The sequence below is a fragment of the Oryzias latipes genome, chromosome 24 (genome assembly GCF_053564925.1).
Source record: "Oryzias latipes strain Hd-rR chromosome 24, Olatipes_Hd-rR_3.1".
NCBI lineage: Eukaryota > Metazoa > Chordata > Actinopteri > Beloniformes > Adrianichthyidae > Oryzias > Oryzias latipes.
The window spans coordinates 25,121,160-25,138,453 of NC_136260.1; the positions used below are offsets into that span (position 1 = coordinate 25,121,160).

At 44.1% G+C, this 17,294-nt stretch overlaps 1 protein-coding gene and 1 long non-coding RNA gene across 2 annotated transcripts; both read left to right on the top strand.

The window, feature by feature from the left end:
* Positions 1-562: 562 nt before the first annotated feature.
* On the top strand, positions 563-5,447 carry LOC110014431 (uncharacterized). The gene is made up of 6 exons (XR_002872902.2): positions 563-1,214; positions 2,285-2,375; positions 2,537-2,686; positions 3,088-4,142; positions 4,881-5,006; positions 5,296-5,447. It is a non-coding gene; the product is annotated as an uncharacterized LOC110014431 (long non-coding RNA).
* A 4,476-nt stretch (positions 5,448-9,923) lies between these two features.
* On the top strand, positions 9,924-13,818 carry LOC111947084 (uncharacterized). The gene is made up of 7 exons (XM_023953099.2): positions 9,924-10,053; positions 10,164-10,283; positions 10,585-10,692; positions 10,802-10,903; positions 11,013-11,114; positions 11,226-11,327; positions 11,476-13,818. Exons 2-7 carry the CDS (start codon positions 10,165-10,167, stop codon positions 11,522-11,524), a joined length of 582 nt encoding a protein of 193 aa, XP_023808867.2. The 5' UTR covers positions 9,924-10,053; position 10,164; the 3' UTR covers positions 11,525-13,818.
* Positions 13,819-17,294: the final 3,476 nt, after the last annotated feature.

Genomic DNA, 17,294 nt, shown 5'->3' on the forward strand with positions numbered 1-17,294 from the left:
TCGTACCTGGGGTTGGGGCGGGGGGATGCCCGGAACTCCTGGGTGGTGGTGGGGTGCTCGTCTGGGGCTGTGGGCGTCCTTCTCCGGTGGGGCCCTGCGTTGGGCGCTCCCGGCGCGGCGGGGGGGCTGCTCTCCTGGTTGGGCTGGGGCGGCGCCCTCTTTCCCTCCGTGCCTCCCTGCTCTCTGGCTCTGGGGGCCTTGCGGCGGTCCTGCTGGCCCTGGCCTGGGTGGCGGGCTTGGTCGCCCGGGCGGCGGTTGTTCCCTGCCGGTTCCCGTGTGGCGTTGGGGAGATTCCGGCTGCCGCTGCTGCTGCGGTGGGGGTCTTGGGGTGGGGATGGCTGGGCACTCTCCCTCCTTCTTTTCACGTTCCACCATCCATTTTAGAAGAACATAAACACTCACATGAGCACAGGTGTTAGCTCACCTTTGCACTAACAGTTTGCATGATTGAATGACTGAAATATTTCACACTAGTTGGTTTTAAGGCATAAGTATGCGTGTGAACACTATCTGTTTTGTGTAAACGTCGACAGGTGGACATTTTTGCAGCTACAGGTGTGTTTATAACATTTGAGTGTGTGTGTGGACAGGCCCCGCCCTTTTTGTACTACATTTGAACCTTACCATAATGATTAACAACCAGTAAACTTGTTGCTTTATGCTGCTTCATGGTCTTACCCCCTTCCCCTCCTATTATCACCCTCCTACCCCCCCCCCTCTCTCTCTAACGTCCCTCTCTCTTCTTCCCCTCTTTCCTTTTCTTTCCGGTCCAACACCAAAGATTGTCAAACATGATTGAAATTAATAAAGTTTGGCCACAATTACAAAAGGTGTTTATTCAGACATACTTTTGGTTTGTCTGAAGATTCATAACCCCTCTTGTTAAAGTAAAATTTGTCCAACACAAGAGGCCCTCAGCTCTCATCTGTCTGCCTAGCTGTTGGACAGGACAAGTTAAAAAAAAAAAAAAAGTAAATTTCTCTGTTACTACGTTACATTATGTGTACATATTAGTACTTTTTAGCTTTTGTACCTACACAGGAAAAATGAGAGAGTACTTTTTTCGGAGCTACCATCAGTAATTTTTATTTAAGTAGGTTTAAAAACGTAGAGGAAATATGCGAGACCACGCCCACTCTACTTTCTTTAGTTTCGTTTCTTCCGCCATTTTGTTATCCCGCAGCGGCCGGAGGAAGATAGAGGCTGTGACTGAGGTAAGTCTGCTAATTGCTCAAAAATAAGTTGGAAACTTGTTTTAAGCGCGTTCGGTTATTTTATCTGTAAGGAATAACTTTTGTGTAGTGGAATGCTGCTATTCCACCGTGTATGTGCCTGTGAGGAGATTGCAAACTACGAGCAGGAGTTTTGCTAACGGTTAGCCTCAGCCGTTTGAAGTTCAGCTAAATGCAGCCATTAAATAAATTAAGCTGTTGCTTTTATTAGTGTTGTACCGCGTTCCTTTAAATACATTGAAATATATACATTTTTTCACTAGATAATTCTGTCGCCGTTTTACCGATGTACGCTGGCGTTGATGCACCGGTTGTTGTTGCCGCCTACCCCCCCCCCTTTTTTTTCTTTCTGTCTTTCTTAGTAAGGAAGCCAGCTACTTTTGAAACAACCAGCTCCATAATTCTTACTGATATTTATCAGGTCCGTCGAATTCAATGCGTTACTCATTTTAATCTGTAATGTGTAGGAGTCCAATAACGTTTTATTTTTATCTTTTTTAAACCGCAGTATGGCGGTCCTTCCCATTTATATGTCAGCCTGCCGTAGCTGCTGTGCGCGCGCAGCCACCATTTCTTCAATGCAAGACAGTGACAGAGACTGTTTAGGTTGTCATGATCGCTCATTGTTGGTCAAGCGAAGTTTACACTGTGTTGTTGATTTTGATCATTCTCCTGCAGAGATTATTTTTTTTGAATGGAGGTGTTATTTTTTTTAAATGGAGGTCCGTGATTCCAGATACTCATCACGATTTCCCATACCAAAAACTCATCTAGAAACCAGGAAAAAATTATTTTTTTTATATGAACTTCCAAGAAATAAATCTATAGGCCCTTAGAAGCCAGTGCATTGTCGTCAGTGTTTTTTTTAGCAGTTCTGCAAATTCTGCAACATTGGTGTGGCAGCTAGTGTGAACTGTATATTTCCCATTACTATTTTAAAATGTATTAATTTATTTGGAACAGGGCTTAGATCTGAATAAATGCTGTGTTGGTACCTTTTGGTGTTGTAATGTTTTTTCTTTTTTGTAATATATTATTTTTTTTCCCACCAGGAAAGATGCAAGCTGTGCGTGAACATGTCGAACGCCAAAAAAAAAAAATGTTTTGAAGTTCAGCTGACCTTCAAATCCTTTTGGGAATGCGGTGAGTGGAAACATCACAATTTCCAGCATTTTTCTTTACAAGAATCAGTCAACTTTGTGGACAAACTGTCAGCTGTGATGCAAACAGATTTTTTTATTTGCTTCTTAATTTAAAGATAATTTATGTGCTGTATTCTAAACATAATTTTGCTGTGTTCACAGCTGCCAAAAAGTTCAATATCCCAACCTTGGACTTGAAAGTGTTTGATGACTCAAAGACAGAAGTTGATGAGCAGGTTTTTGATCTCCTGTTGAAAAACCCAAACCTTGGTGTGTTGGAAATTTGTCTGGCCGAAGATACAAATACAGAAGGTGAAGTTTTTCTTTTAAATTGTAATTTATCTATTTTGTTTTGAATGGTTTTGGGTAAATTCCCCTTTGATGCCTGAATTTATTTCCAAGGGAAATAATCTGTGTTTTTGCTTTCAAGTACATGCTAAATTACGAACATTTTTGAGCTGAAGAGTTTTGATTGTATATTTGCATCAATAGGAGTCTGAGGGTTAATGATTTATTTGACAGGATAGTGTGGGGAACAAAACACGGGCAAATAAGTATGAGTTTTATATCCTATTGCTGTCTTAGACAAGATAATAAATCTGCTAAACTGTTAAGTTGGTCAGTATTTAAAAATCTTTGTTTTTACTTTTTTTGTTTTTGCTATCATACTAATTTAAATATTACAGTAACTGAAAGCTTTAATACTTTGACAGATCAGCTGAGTTGTCCTGCAAAGAGCTGCAATACCAGTTCAAGTGGAGATACTGAATTGGACTCAGATGACACAATAATATTACAACACAGTCCTACAACAAGACGAAGAGTTGAAGACACCTCTCTTGCTAAATTAAGTAAATAATCTTTTCACAAAGTCATTTCAAGCATTCAAAGTCAGGCTGTCTTTCCAATTCAGTTTAGTTGTCAAACAGTGCAGTAAGGCAGATCATCCAAACTAGTTTAAAGTTTTCTAGGGAAACAGCAGATTGCACCGAGTAAGTCACAACACAATGAATACATTCTGGAATACTGTCCTCATCATACAAACATATAATTCTTCTGTATTTCCTTCAACAATTAACAAGATATTGACTATACGGGCGACAGTGGCTCAGGTGGTTGAGCGGGTCGTCCAATGACCGAAGGGTTGGCGGTTCGATCCCCGCTCCCACCAGCCAAAAAATGTCGTTGTATCCTTGGGCAAGACACTTCACCCTCCTTGCCTCCAGTGTGACTCCACTGGTGTGTGAATGTGTATGAATGATCCCGGTGATGGTCAGAGGGGCCGTAGGCGCGAAATGGCAGCCACGCCTCTGTCAGTCTGCCCCAGGGCAGCTGTGGCTACAACCATAGCTTACCATCACCAAGTATGAATGAGGAGTGAATGAATAATGGACACACTGTAAGTGCTTTGAGTGTCTTGAAAAGCGCAGATAAATCCAATTCATTATTATTATTATACAAAGACAGACATTGATTATGCAGTTTTTGAGGGGGAAAAATGTTTTCTGGGACATGGTTTCTGCAGTTCAATTGGAATTCACCTTCAAGTTCTTGACAGGACTGTTTTGCAGAGTTAACCGGCCTTAATTTCCCATCATGCCATTGTTTACGCTCCCGTTACCTTACAGTCCCTCACAACCCCCAAGCAACAGAATTGGCGTGCAATATTGGAGCTATCCAGCCTCATAGATGTGAGCCAGATGCCAACTCAGACGAGGACAATGAAGACAAGCGGAGCAGGGAGCTTGTGGCCTGCCAAATGTAGCTTGTATGTAACAACTACAAGCTTTCTCAAATTACATCTTTTTATCTGCTCCTGATTCATCCCAATTTGAGAAAATAAATATTCAGAAACACAGTTTTATTCTTAAATCTTATAACAATATGTCATCATAAAAATGCTACATTTTAAAAAATAACTTTCATTAGAGTGGGTCCCCCATTTTTAACTTGTCGCAGTATTTTTCTCATGATGGGCACGTTTAAAAGAACACGTTTGAAACTGCACATCTGAGTATTCACTCAAATTGGGATGAATCAGGAACAGACAAAATAAATGCAGTTTGAGGAAGGTCTCTATTGTGACGCACCACATGAAATGAAGTGGGTCAGAGTCCCTCTGCTCCGCTCTATTCTGATGCGTCCACTTGCAGACAAACAGATCCATTAACATCTTCATCATACTTGTCTGAGCTTGATCTAAACTATGGCCGGAAAGCTTCAATATTGCTCACCATTTTAGTTTCACCACTAATGTTAGTTTTAGGTTGGAATGACTGTAAGCTAGAGGGAGAGGGCGTAAACAAAGGGATGATCGGACATCAGCAGAGGGTTACTACTGTGTCAATAGCCCCGCCTACAACTCAGAAGTTAATTTCTGATAAACTCCAAACCACTCTGCACAAACTGTCTTTAAACATCATCTCAAAGTGCTTTAACCCCAGTAATCAGTGCTTGCAGTTGTAATTTTTATTATTAATGTGGACTTTTAAATTTGATCCAATAGGTGGTTGCTGTCATTGGTGAGGATGCATCATCCGTTGAAGGTCATGTGAATGTCCTGTATATCCAGTACAGCAAGGTGCGAGAGGATATACTAAAGAAATACCCTTTCTTGAAGACAACCTCAGGGGTCATTGACATTTTAAATCAGTTCTCAGCTTAAAATACATTTTGAATGTCAATATAAGCTGAAACATCTGCTAAAATGACCATTAACAGCTTTAACTCAATTGTAAAAACATTGTAATTTTCTAAACCCATATATAAATATATAGTCATTCAAGCCAAGTAATATTTATACAATGAGATCACTAAAGGGAAATGGCAATGAAAGAGGCAACAAAGAATATTAGAGTGTTTTATGTCTTTTGTTTGTTTTAGTTAAAGTGATTAATTTTCTAATTTTCTTCAATTTTCAGTTGTTTGATGATGTTGACCGAATGCATCCATCACCTGTCAGTTTAAGCCAGCGCTTCAAGGACGGCGTTTACCAGTATTGTGCCAAAGGTGCTTGAACTTGTTCAAAGAAAAGCTCCATTAGCCAAAGTCTACAAAGAATCAAGAGAAGAGATGCTTGGAGAGGATCTACTAGGTATTGACATAAAACGCAATCCTTGGTAATCTTTAGTGTGTTTTATAGTTCTTCTTTTTAGATTTCTTATCAATATTATCTTATCACATTTATGCATTTTATTATTTAAATTATGCATTTAAACTTGGTTATAAGTTTACTTTTTTATTATCTATTTTTAGAAAATGTAGAATGCAGTAGAAAGATGTACTTAAAATGAGGTCTAGTACTTCTTTTGTTAATGTCATAAGTTTTATTTCATGGTTTAAAATTGGTAACTGAAGTGCTATGTGCTGTTTACAATTAATCAAATGTTAAGGTTATAGTTACAATGAATGCAATGTAAACTGAAGGAAAAATATAGATTTTTCATTATTGTAAAATTGCTAATAATTGTAAATATATGCATCCTGTTGTGACACTGTGGAGCTTAAAACATTCATACTGTGAAATGTCAGAATTGTAATTGTTTTGAATGTTTAATAAATGTGATAAAAAGTATACTGGTCTTTTAATGTGCTGTATCTGGTACAAATTTGCCATCAAAGGGTACAAAAGGCTTGTCACTGGGGCAGTACCCTTAAAAGAACAAATTTGTACCTTTTTTAAAGGTACATTATAGTACCATAGCACTATAAGGTACAATTTAGTCCACAGAGGTACATATTTGCCTTTGAAAGGTACATACTGAAAGGGTACAGATACGCACCTATATGAAAGATTACAACATTTGTACCCTTGAGGGTACTGCCCCAGTGACAAGCCATTGTACCTCTAAAGGTACAAATTTTGCACATTTTTTCTGACAGTGTGTGGGGGGTGCTCAGAGTTATCAACATTCAGTCAGGAAAGCAGCACATCCTGGGCTTCTGTGTTTTCTGCTCTTTTGTTTGGCCTGCATGAATCTCCAGAAAGGCATGAACCAGCTGGTTCCTTTGGAGAACATGAACTCCTCAGTATCTTATAGAACAAAACCCCATGAAGACATTAAAAACCTCTGACACATCTATCCAGTTTGGAAATAGTAGCCGAATGTAACCACTGATGCTGCTTTTGTCCTAAATGCTCACACTTTGTTACTTCTTCTAATTCTCAGGCTTCATTTCAAAACGTTTTCTTGCACAAATGATTGTGAAAGAGCTCGTCTGTTGTGGATCTGTGGTAAAAGAGGCTGATTCACTCACCACACTTAATCTGCACACCACAGATGACGCGTAAGGCGGGTTGGCTGCAGTGTCAAAGCAGAACATTTAAAATAACTTTTTTTTAGAACGTTCTTAGGTTCCGATGATTTCTTCTGAGAAGATTCTTCATTTCTACACTTCCCATGTTTACAGGCTAGATAGTTGTATGTCTGCACCTATTCAAAACCATCCACCGCTGTATGTGAAGGTCTTAATGTGGGAAGAAGTAACATGTCATGAAAGAGAATCTGAATTACTCTGAAACCTCTTCCTCTGACAGATTAAAAGACTTAAAAGATCAGATCCTAACATTCAGAAGTGAAATCATATTTGATCACAATCTGCTAAAAAAGCTCATTTTTGATTGACATGGATTATTGTTCAGCTTTAAATTGCAAATTGTGCGACTCTTAGCCTTTTATGAAGCATCTGTGAATGCATACATGTGTGTTTTTGATTTCATTAAAGGTAAAGTTTAAGTGAGAGGGCTCAAAGGCTCTTTTCCATTCCATGTCTGAATAATGCATTCAAAGTTCTGACTCGTCAAGAGGAAACAGCCAGAGGTGTGATAAGATAAAGTGATGAAGAAGTGATGCGACAGAAAATCTGCCAGATCATTTCCTCGTCTGAGACGCATAGTCAGCTGCAGTTTAACCTGCAGGAATGCAGCCAGAACAGATGCTCATATGACTTTCTCAGATTTGTTAAAGACTCAGAGACTTTTTGGGCACATTTGTTAGGATTCTGTTGTAATTTCTGTCAATTATTTTAAATTTTACAATAAACCCTCTTTGTACTGCTCTGACCAAATGGCATTAATTCTGTCTCTGTATGAGATATCCCAGAGTGGTCTTTTATTTATTTATTTTTTTTGTCTTTGATGAATACTTGGCTCTTAATTCTGCCAGAAATCATGTTTCCTGGTCGTCCTTCTCTCCTCTCCAAACAATTTCCAAAGTGGAGATTGTCCTTTTGTCAGAATTAATTAGAAATCAGTTCATGCATCTTTTACTTTAGGAGTTGATGGCTCTGTGACCTGTCCAGGAGGAACCCCGCTTTTGTCCAACAATAGCCAGGTCAGAGTCTGGCGGCCCTGTGACCCTGAAAGGGTTAAGGAAATCGATGGATTAGACTGCTGCCTTCCTTTACCATCAGGCTGTCCTAAAACTCTCTAAAACCTTATTGGCTTAAAATGCTGCTGCTAGAGTTTCTACAGGGCCGGCTGGTGGTCTGCCTTGAGCACTTTGTGGGCGTTTCTTCAGTGGCCCGGGTTCATGTCTGGGGTTAGGAGATGTTTTGCTTAGGATACCTGAGCGGTGTTAGGTCCCTTATCTGGGGCTCGGGCCTTGGGTTGACTGCGTTTGTCTCTCGGTCTAATCCGCCTGCTATGTCTCTACACAAAGATTCAACAGCCCACCTGTTGACAGAGGTGACACTGCCAGATGCACAAGAAATCCAGATTGTCAGATATCCAATTGTTGAACATCTGCAGGCAGCTGGGATAAACGAATCAACTTGAGATCACCCTGCCAATCATTGGTCTATTCAATCAAGTGTCACGATAGCGGGGAGTGAAAAAACAGACCCAGATGCTGGAACCCGGAAACATCACGCAAATCTTGTAGTGGAATATAAAGAATTTATTGTTCAAGAGTATCGGACTAACTTGGGATGATGAGACAAAGGAGATGGCGTGTGGACCAATCGGTGAGTAGCGTCCCAGTGTATGGAGACGAAGCGAGGAGTCTTGGTGTGAGGCTGAGTCGTGGAGTTGGGGCTTGACTGGAGGGCAGGAGCTCAGGCATAACCGGACAGAAGGTGGAAGGGTGGACCCAGTTTGGCAGACATAGATCCAGTAGACAAGGAGGTAGACGTGAATACATGAACGAGAGTGGATCTAGATTCAGATTATGATCACGTGAGATCATGAGACTGAGTACTGCACCGTAGAGGAAAACAAACTGGCGATGAATGCTGGTGAAGGTCCATCTAATATGGAGCAGGGAGGCTGATGAGGAGAGTGCCAACAGCTGGGTCCAATCTGGGGAGGAAGAACAGAGAAGGGAGGGGGAAGGCTCCTGGAGCTACCATGACTGTATCCCCCCTCAGCGACCGCCTCCTGGCGGTCCAGGACGTCTGTCAGGATGGGCCCGATAGAAATCATCAATAAGAGAGGGATCGAGGATGAGGGAACGGGAGACCCACAACTGCTCTTCAGGGCCATAACCCTCCCAGTCCACCAGGAAAGAAAAGCCCCGACCCCGGCGCCTTACACCCAACACCCGGCTGACAGTGAAGGCCGGGGCGCCGTTGATGACACGGGCGGGTGGAGGGGAAGCGGACGGCGGGCAAAGAGGGCTTTCTTGGACAGGTTTGATCTGGGAAACGTGGAAGGAAGGGTGTATCTTGAGTGCAGCCGGTAAACGGAGTCGGACACAGGAGGGATTGATGATTTTGTCGATGACGTATGGATCGATGAACCGAGGCGTGAGCTTACGGGATGAGGATTGGATGAGAATATTATGTGATGAGAGCCAAACCTTTTGTCCACCTTGTGTAGGTGCCACAACTCTACACAAAGCTACTGTCCAGGCATCTGACTCCAGCAAGAAGGAAAACTGCATTAACCTACCTTTTCCAGTTGCCCAATCTCCTATTCTTACCATTTTTAGACCCATATGGCTCTTAACCTGGGTTGGCAGTGGTCCAGAGACATTTGATCAGGAAGTTGCAGGTTTGGTTCTCATACCGCCTTGAAAGACACTGAACCCCACATGGTTCCTGGTGGTCTGGTTAGTGCCTGACATGGTAGCTCTGCCACCATCAGTGGGTAAATGTGGGAATGGGAATTGTGACAGTGAAACTCTTAAGAAATCCTCAGATTTGGTTATTGGATGTATCTACAAATGGATCCATATGAAGTTTTTCTGTTTTTAAAATTAAGATGGAACTCTTCCCTTAATGAAGTCACACTGATTTTAAAGTCTTGTTTTAACTAAGCCTGCTGGGCTGTGGTACAGCGGTCAATGCCCTGGGTTTCCTAGGATCTCACGTCCAGTCAGTCTGGCTTTGTCTGGATGGTTGTTAGAATTTTGTCATAGCCAAATGGCCTCTGACTCACAATGCAGTGAATCTGCTGATCAAATCCCATTTTCACAGGAATTCAAGTGACACCTTCAACCGTGGGAAGTGGTACCTGCATGACCCAGCTAAGTTCTGTTGGTTCAGATGAAAACTGTTTGGGATGGACCTTGTGGGTTTGAAAGCATTGTGAAAGATTGCACAACAGAGATGGGATCTGACCTGTTTGGCACAAATATAAGGAGGAAGAAGAGACCAACAGCACCCAAGCCTTCTCACAGAGGACGCCGAGAAGAAAAGACCAAAAACTTTCAGTCACATCAATCTTTAAATTGGAAAAGGTAAAACTTTAGACTCTTGATGTTTTTAAATCTAGTTTAAAATTGAAAGAACCTGAAGTCAAATTGATGAAAAAATCACAAATATTTGCTATTTTGACTTGTTTCCACAGGATGAAGAGTATTGTGATGTTTCTTGTGCTGTCCACCGTGACGGCTCAGCCGGCAGTGTCTGCTCCTTCAGATCCTGGATACTCTGGAAAAGATGCTGCTCAGACTGATGACAGTAATAAGTAATGTGCATCGTATGACTCTATTTTGCTACTAAGTTACGCAAAAGAAACCAGAAATTTAACTGTAATGTTGCCACAGATACTTTTGATTGACATTTGAAGTTTTCTGTTTTTGTACTTTGATGCAAATGTTAGAGAAGAAACTTCTAGCTAAACAGTTCTGGTCACAAATGATCCGAGCAGCTGACCAGGCCCAATAGTAAAGCCTTTGATGACTGGGTTTAAGTCTTAATATCTGCTCCCTTTTCAGAATTTTTACATCTGAAACGGTTCAGTTTAAGTGTTTTTTTCTCTTCTTCAGATTAACGATTGCTCACAAATACCTGGAAAAGGACCTGCAGAACCTGGACAAAAGATTCTGGCCAGATATGTTTACAGTTGCTACTAAAGGCGTGGATTTGGCCCACCAGTAAAACCTTTTATTCCAGTTCTAAGATTTTCTATTTGCTCCTGTCAGAAATATGAAACATGAAAGAGTTCACTTTAAGTGTAATTAAGTCATTTTTTTCCTTTTTCAGTTTGATCCATGGTCACAAACACTTGGACCAGCAGGATCTGGACAAACGATCCTGGTCGGATATCTTTGCAACAGCTACTAAAGGCGTGGATTTGGCCCACCAGTAAAACCTGTTTCCTGCCTTTTTCCTTAAATCTTTTTTCCCATGTCAGAAGGATTGAATAATAATATTGTTAACTTTTAGCTTAATTCTGTTTTGTTTCTCTTTTCAGTTTGATCCATGGTCACAAACACTTGGACCAGCAGGATCTGGACAAACGATCCTGGTCGGATATTTTTGCAACAGCTACTAAAGGCGTGGATTTGGCCCACCAGTAAAACCTTTTATTCTCATTCTAAGATTTTCTATTTGCTCCTGTCTCAGAAATATGAAACATGGAAGAGTTCACTTTAAGTGTAATTAAGTCATTTTTTTCCTTTTTCAGTTTGATCCATGGTAACAAACACTTGGACCAGCAGGATATGGACAAACGGTCCATGTCGGATATCTTGGCAGCAGCTGCTAAAGCTGTGGATTCGGCCTACGGGTAAAAGTTGTTATTGCTGCTTCTTTCTTTCATTGTTTGCTTCTGTCTCAGAATTATTCAAATTTAACCTAAAACTGTAAAGTAAAACTGTACTAAGTTAAAATGAAAGGTAGTATTTGAAAATTTCAAGTATTTTGCTTTTCAACAGTGTCATCCATGGTGGGGGGAAAGGAAGTGGTGCTGGAAATCAAACCTGAGCCTACTCATGTGAAGCATAACTGAAAATGTTTCCTTTTTTGTTAAAAACTTTCAACTTGCATTACATTTTCTTTTTTCATTTAGCTGAAAATGTTTAAAGTTGTCCAATAAACTAGCTTTGAAGCATTTAGAACAAGTGTTTCTGGCATTTTTGAAAGTTCATGAAAGAAGCCAGAACTCGGGTGACCCAGATCCTCCTCTTACCTGAGAGCCAACCCACAGCGGAAACTCTGTCAGTATCGGGGACCTTGTTCTTCAGTGTTGACTCAGAGCTCAAGACCGTCAGTGAAATGGAAACTAGAGTCCGGTTTCAAACAGATTCAATCATGAACTCTTGGGTTGTGTTTCTTTGTCAGAGTGGTGGACGGATTAGACAGTCTATTCAACAATTTCAATCCAACCAAATGCTCTGCAGAATGAAGCTTGAGTTGAAATGTACAAACATTTCAGGGTTTCTTTGGTTCTTTAGAATCCTCCTGGTAACCTCAGAGTCCAGTGTTTTTTATCTCTGTTCACTCAGAGAAAAGTGAAAAGCTTTAAACTGAATGCTGGAACTCATTTTCTGCATCATCACTGACAGAAATAAACAGCTCATGCTGGTCAATAGAACTACATCCAACGTTTTTCTCTGTAATGTTTGTGGGTAAAGTCAGGCAGAAGAACAGATGCTGATGTGGTGACGAACACAGAAACAAAAGAGATCATGTCCATGACACAGACACTTTGTGGTTTTTCTACTTTGAGTTGCAGCTCATCTTCTATTTTTCACGAGCAGATGTTTGTAGTTATTTCCAGGTTTCTAGTGCAAAATGCGTTTCAGGGTCTTTCAGTGTCCACAGTTTATACCTCTTCTTGAAAAGCTGCTTGTTGTTAAAGCTACATTTCCTGGCATTTCGTAGCATTTCACGATAGCAAGCTGAAAGCACAGCGTGCCGAACTGACTCAAACTGCTTAATGGCATCGTAAATTCCCATCACCGATGGCGTCAGGTTTAACAGCTGCCACAATTTAAATTTCCCGGCATTTCGTAGCATTTCACGATAGCAAGCTGAAAGCACAGCGTGCCGAACTGACTCAAACTGCTTAATGGCATCGTAAATTCCCATCACCGATGGCGTCAGGTTTAACAGCTGCCACAATTTAAATTTACAGAAGATTTATTTTTTCACAAACTTTTCAAGAACCTAGAAATTGCATTTTCAATTTCCAAAACTTTTCCAAGTTTTTCTTTACCATACAAACCCTGTAATAAGGTCTTAAAGAGTAGATGGTGGAAATATCAGCCACTTCCTGCAACAGCAATGCTAAATATCAATGTTGGTCTTAAGCTGTGTTCATGGCGAAGGCGTCCAGTTTCAATGTTAAATCAATATAGAAAAGCAATCAGCAATTTGAGCGTCAAGTGTAGCACGTCATTTTGGTAACCGTGTGTTTTGGGGCCATGGTGCAATTTCAGCGTCGCAAGAATTAAAAGATCTAAACTTCAAACTATCAAAGAAGACGCATTGTGTAAACAAATTAGGAACCCAGCTTGGCCCATTATATGTTAATGCCGTGATCAGTTGGGTGGAGTCCAAAACTAACATGAAGGAAAGTCTGATTGTTCTCCTTAACTTTGATATTTTTCTTTTTCCATCAAGACAAAAATAACAAATAAACTAATTTTATTTATTTATTTTGTCTCCCTGGACCCCTGGGTCCTTTCTGCGTGGAGTATGCATGTGTGGGGTTTCTCCAGCGTTCTCCCACAGTTTAAAGACATTCTTAATGTCATGATTTGTTCTAACTTGACAGACCCAGATGCTGGAATCCGGAAGAAACTGAGTAGGTGAGAGGTAAGCATCCATCCATCCATCCATACATCTTCCTCCGCTTATCCGGGACTGGGTCGCGGGGGCAGCAGACTGAGCAGAGATGCCCAGACTTCCCTCACCCCAGCCACTTCCTCCAGCTCCTCTGGGGGGACCCCGAGGCGTTCCCAGGCCAGCCGAGAGACGTAGTCTCTCCAGCGTGTCCTGGGTCTTCCCCGGGGCCTCCGCCCAGTGGGACATGCCCGGAACACCTCTCCAGGGAGGCGTCCAGGGGGCATCCGGACTAGATGCCCGAGCCACCTCAGCTGGCTCCTTTCGATGTGGAGGAGAAGCGGTTCTACTCCGAGCTCCCCGCGGGTGGCCGAGCTTCTCACCCTTTCTCTAAGGGAGCGCCCAGCCACCCTACGGAGGAAGCTCATTTCAGCCGCTTGTATTCGGGACCTCGTTCTTTCGGTCATGACCCATAGCTCATGACCATAGGTGAGTACTGGAACGTAGATCGACCGGTAAATTGAGAGCTTTGCTTTTCGGCTCAGCTCTCTCTTCACCACGACGGACCGATAGAGCGACCGCATAACTACGGACGCCGCTCCGATCCGCCTGTCAATCTCACGCTCCGATCTTCCCTCAATCGTGAACAAGACCCCAAGGTATTTAAACTCCTCCACCTGGGGGAGGGACACTCCACCCACTGAGAGATGGCAAACTATCTTTCTCCGGTCAAGGACCATGGCCTCAGATTTAGCGGTGCTGACCCTCATCCCGGCCGCTTCACACTCGGCCGCAAACCGCCCCAATGCACGCTGGAGGTCCCGGTTCGATGAAGCCAACAGGACAACATCATCTGCAAAAAGCAGAGAGGAAATCCTGTGGTCCCCAAACCAGATCCCTTCCGGCCCCTGGCTGCGCCTAGAAATTCTGTCCATAAAAACTATGAACAGAACCGGTGATAAAGGGCAGCCTTGCCGGAGTCCAACGTGGACCGGAAACAGGTCTGACTTACTGCCGGCTATGCGAACCAAGCTCCTACTCCGGTCATACAGAGACCGGACAGCCCTCAGTAAGGCTCCCCGGACCCCATACTCCCAGAGCACCCCCCACAGGATGCCACGGGGGACGCGGTCGAACGCCTTCTCCAAATCCACAAAACACATATGGACTGGATGAGCGAACTCCCACAATCCCTCCAGCACCCTAGATAGGGTGTAGGTGTAGAGCTGGTCCACTGTTCCACGACCAGGACGGAAACCGCACTGTTGTTCCTGAATCCGAGGTTCGACTTTCGGACGGACTCTCCTCTCCAGTACCCTGGCATAGACTTTCCCAGGGAGGCTGAGGAGTGTAATTCCCCTATGGTTGGAACACACTCTCCAGTCCCCCTTCTTAAAGAGGGGAACCACCACCCCTGTCTGCCAGTCCAGTGGTACGGTTCCCGACCGCCACGCGACGCTGCAGAGACGTGTCAGCCAAGACACTCCCACAGCATCCAGAGACTTTAGGTGCTCAGGGCGGACTTCATACACCCCCGGGGCCTTGCCACCGAGGAGCTCGTTGACTACCTCAGTGACTTCAGCCCGGGTAATAGACAGCCTCACCCCAAAGTCCTCACTCTCCGCTTCTTCAAAAGAAGGCGTGTCAGTGGGATTGAGGAGATCCTCGAGGTACTCCTTCCACCGCCCGACAATGTCCTCAGTCGAAGTCAACAGCTCCCCACCTGCACTGAAAACGGTGCCTGTGGAGAACTGCTTTCCCCTCCTGAGTCGCCGGATGGTTTGCCAGAATTTCTTCGAGGCCAACCGATAGTCCTTCTCCATGACCTCACCGAACTCCTCCCAGGACCGAGTTTTCGCCTCCGCAACAGTCCGGGCCGCAGCTCGCTTAGACTGCCGGTATCTGTCAGCTGCCTCTGGAGTCCCGCAGGCCAGCCAGGCCTGGTAGGACTCCTTCTTCAACTTGACGGCATCCCTTACTTCCAGTGTCCACCACCGGGTTCGGGGGTTACCGCCGCGACAGGCACCAGAGACCTTGCGACCACAGCTCCGAGCAGTAGCAGAGACAATGGAGGTGGAAAACATGGTCCACTCGGACTCAATGTCCCCAACCTCCCTCGGTACCTGTTTGAAGTTCTCCCGGATGTGGGAGTTAAAGACTTCCCTGACGGAGGGCTCAGCCAGACGTTCCCAGCAGACCCTCACAGTACGTTTGGGTCTTCCAAGTCTTTCCGGCCTCCTTCCCCGCCAGCGAATCCAACTCACCACCAGGTAGTGATCGGTGGACAGCTCCGCCCCTCTCTTCACCCGAGTGTCCAAGACACAGGGCCGAAGGTCGCCTGAAACAACTACAAAGTCGATCATTGACCTCCTGCCTAGGGTGTCCTGATGCCAGGTGTATTGATGGACACCCTTGTGCTCGAACATGGTGTTCGTTATGGACAAACTATGACGAGCACAGAAGTCCAATAACAAAACACCACTCGGGTTCAGATCAGGGGGGGCGTTCCTTCCAATCACACCCCTCCAGGTGCCACTGTCATTGCCCACGTGGGCATTGAAGTCCCCCAGGAAGACAATGGAGTCCCCCATTGGGGCACTTTCCAGTACCCCTTCGAGAGACACCAAGAAGGCCTGGTACTCCGAACTGCTGTTCGGCCCGTAAGCCGAAACTACAGTTAGAGATCTGTCCCCCACCCGGAGGCGGAGGGACATGACCCTCTCGTCCACCGGGGTGAACTCCAACACTTGGCGGCTGAGCTGGGGGCTCACGAGTAAGCCCACGCAGAGCCCGCCGCCTCTCACCTTGGGCAACTCCAGAGTGGTAGAGAGTCCAACCCCTCTCTAAGGACTGAGTTTCAGAGCCCAGGCTATGTGTGGAGGTGAGCCCGACATAATCGGGTCCTCGGTATTACGTTTCATCAGAGGCTTCTGAACCGCTCTTTGTCTGGCTTGAGAGGTAAGCATCAGAGGTTTAATTGTAGGTAGGTAATATTGCTTGTAGACTTGACAGGATGAGTCAGAGGGAATGAGTTTGAATCCTTGGCTTGAAGGTTCAGCGCGGCTGGAGGTATTCGGCAGGAAGATTTCTAAAGCGATGAGGCAGTAGGCAGGCGGCTAGACGTGGAACCTGAGCTGACCATGGAAACCAGGTAAGTACCCGAGGACGAGTAACCCTTTGGGCGAGGCGTAGCAAAATTAACGAAATTAACGTGTTGTTCGTGTTCGGAGGGGTTGTTGGAGTAGACAAAGATGTGATCTAAGTAGACAAAGACAAAGCGGTTGAGAAAGTCCTGCAACACGTCATTAACGAGTCTTTGAAAGACAGCAGAGGCGTTGGTGAGGCCGAACAGCATGACAAGGTACTCATAATGGCCAAGCGGTCTGTTAAAGGCAGTTTTCTACTCGTCGCCGTCACGAATGCGGACCAGTTGGTAGGCTTGCGGAGGTCGAGTTTAGTGAAGATATGCTCCTCCTGAACAGAATCAAAAACGGAGTTAATCAACGGATGAGAATATTTATCCTTGACAGTGATCTGATTAAGTTCCCGATAGTCGATGCAGGGTCTTAGCGACTTGTCTTTCTTTTCAACGAAAAAGAACCCTGCACCGACCGAAGAGGACGAGGGACGAATGTGACCTGAGGACAAGGCTTCCTGGATATATTACTCCATAGCAGATCTTTCGGGGCCGGACAAATTAAAATTTCCCCTTGGGAAGGGCGGCCCACTAAGAAGCTCAAAGGAGCAATCAAAAAGCCTGTGGGGGGGCAAAGCACTAGCCTTGGTTTTAGAAAATACCGACTTGACATTATGATAGCATGAGGGGACTTTAGCGAGATCGACAGCAAAAACCTCATCCAAGGAGGTGGCGACGGAGGAAGGAATAGCAGAGTGTAAACAATTTGCCATACAGTAGGTGCTCTAGTTAGAAATGCGGAGAGCGGCCCAATCAATGTGGGTTAGGGTT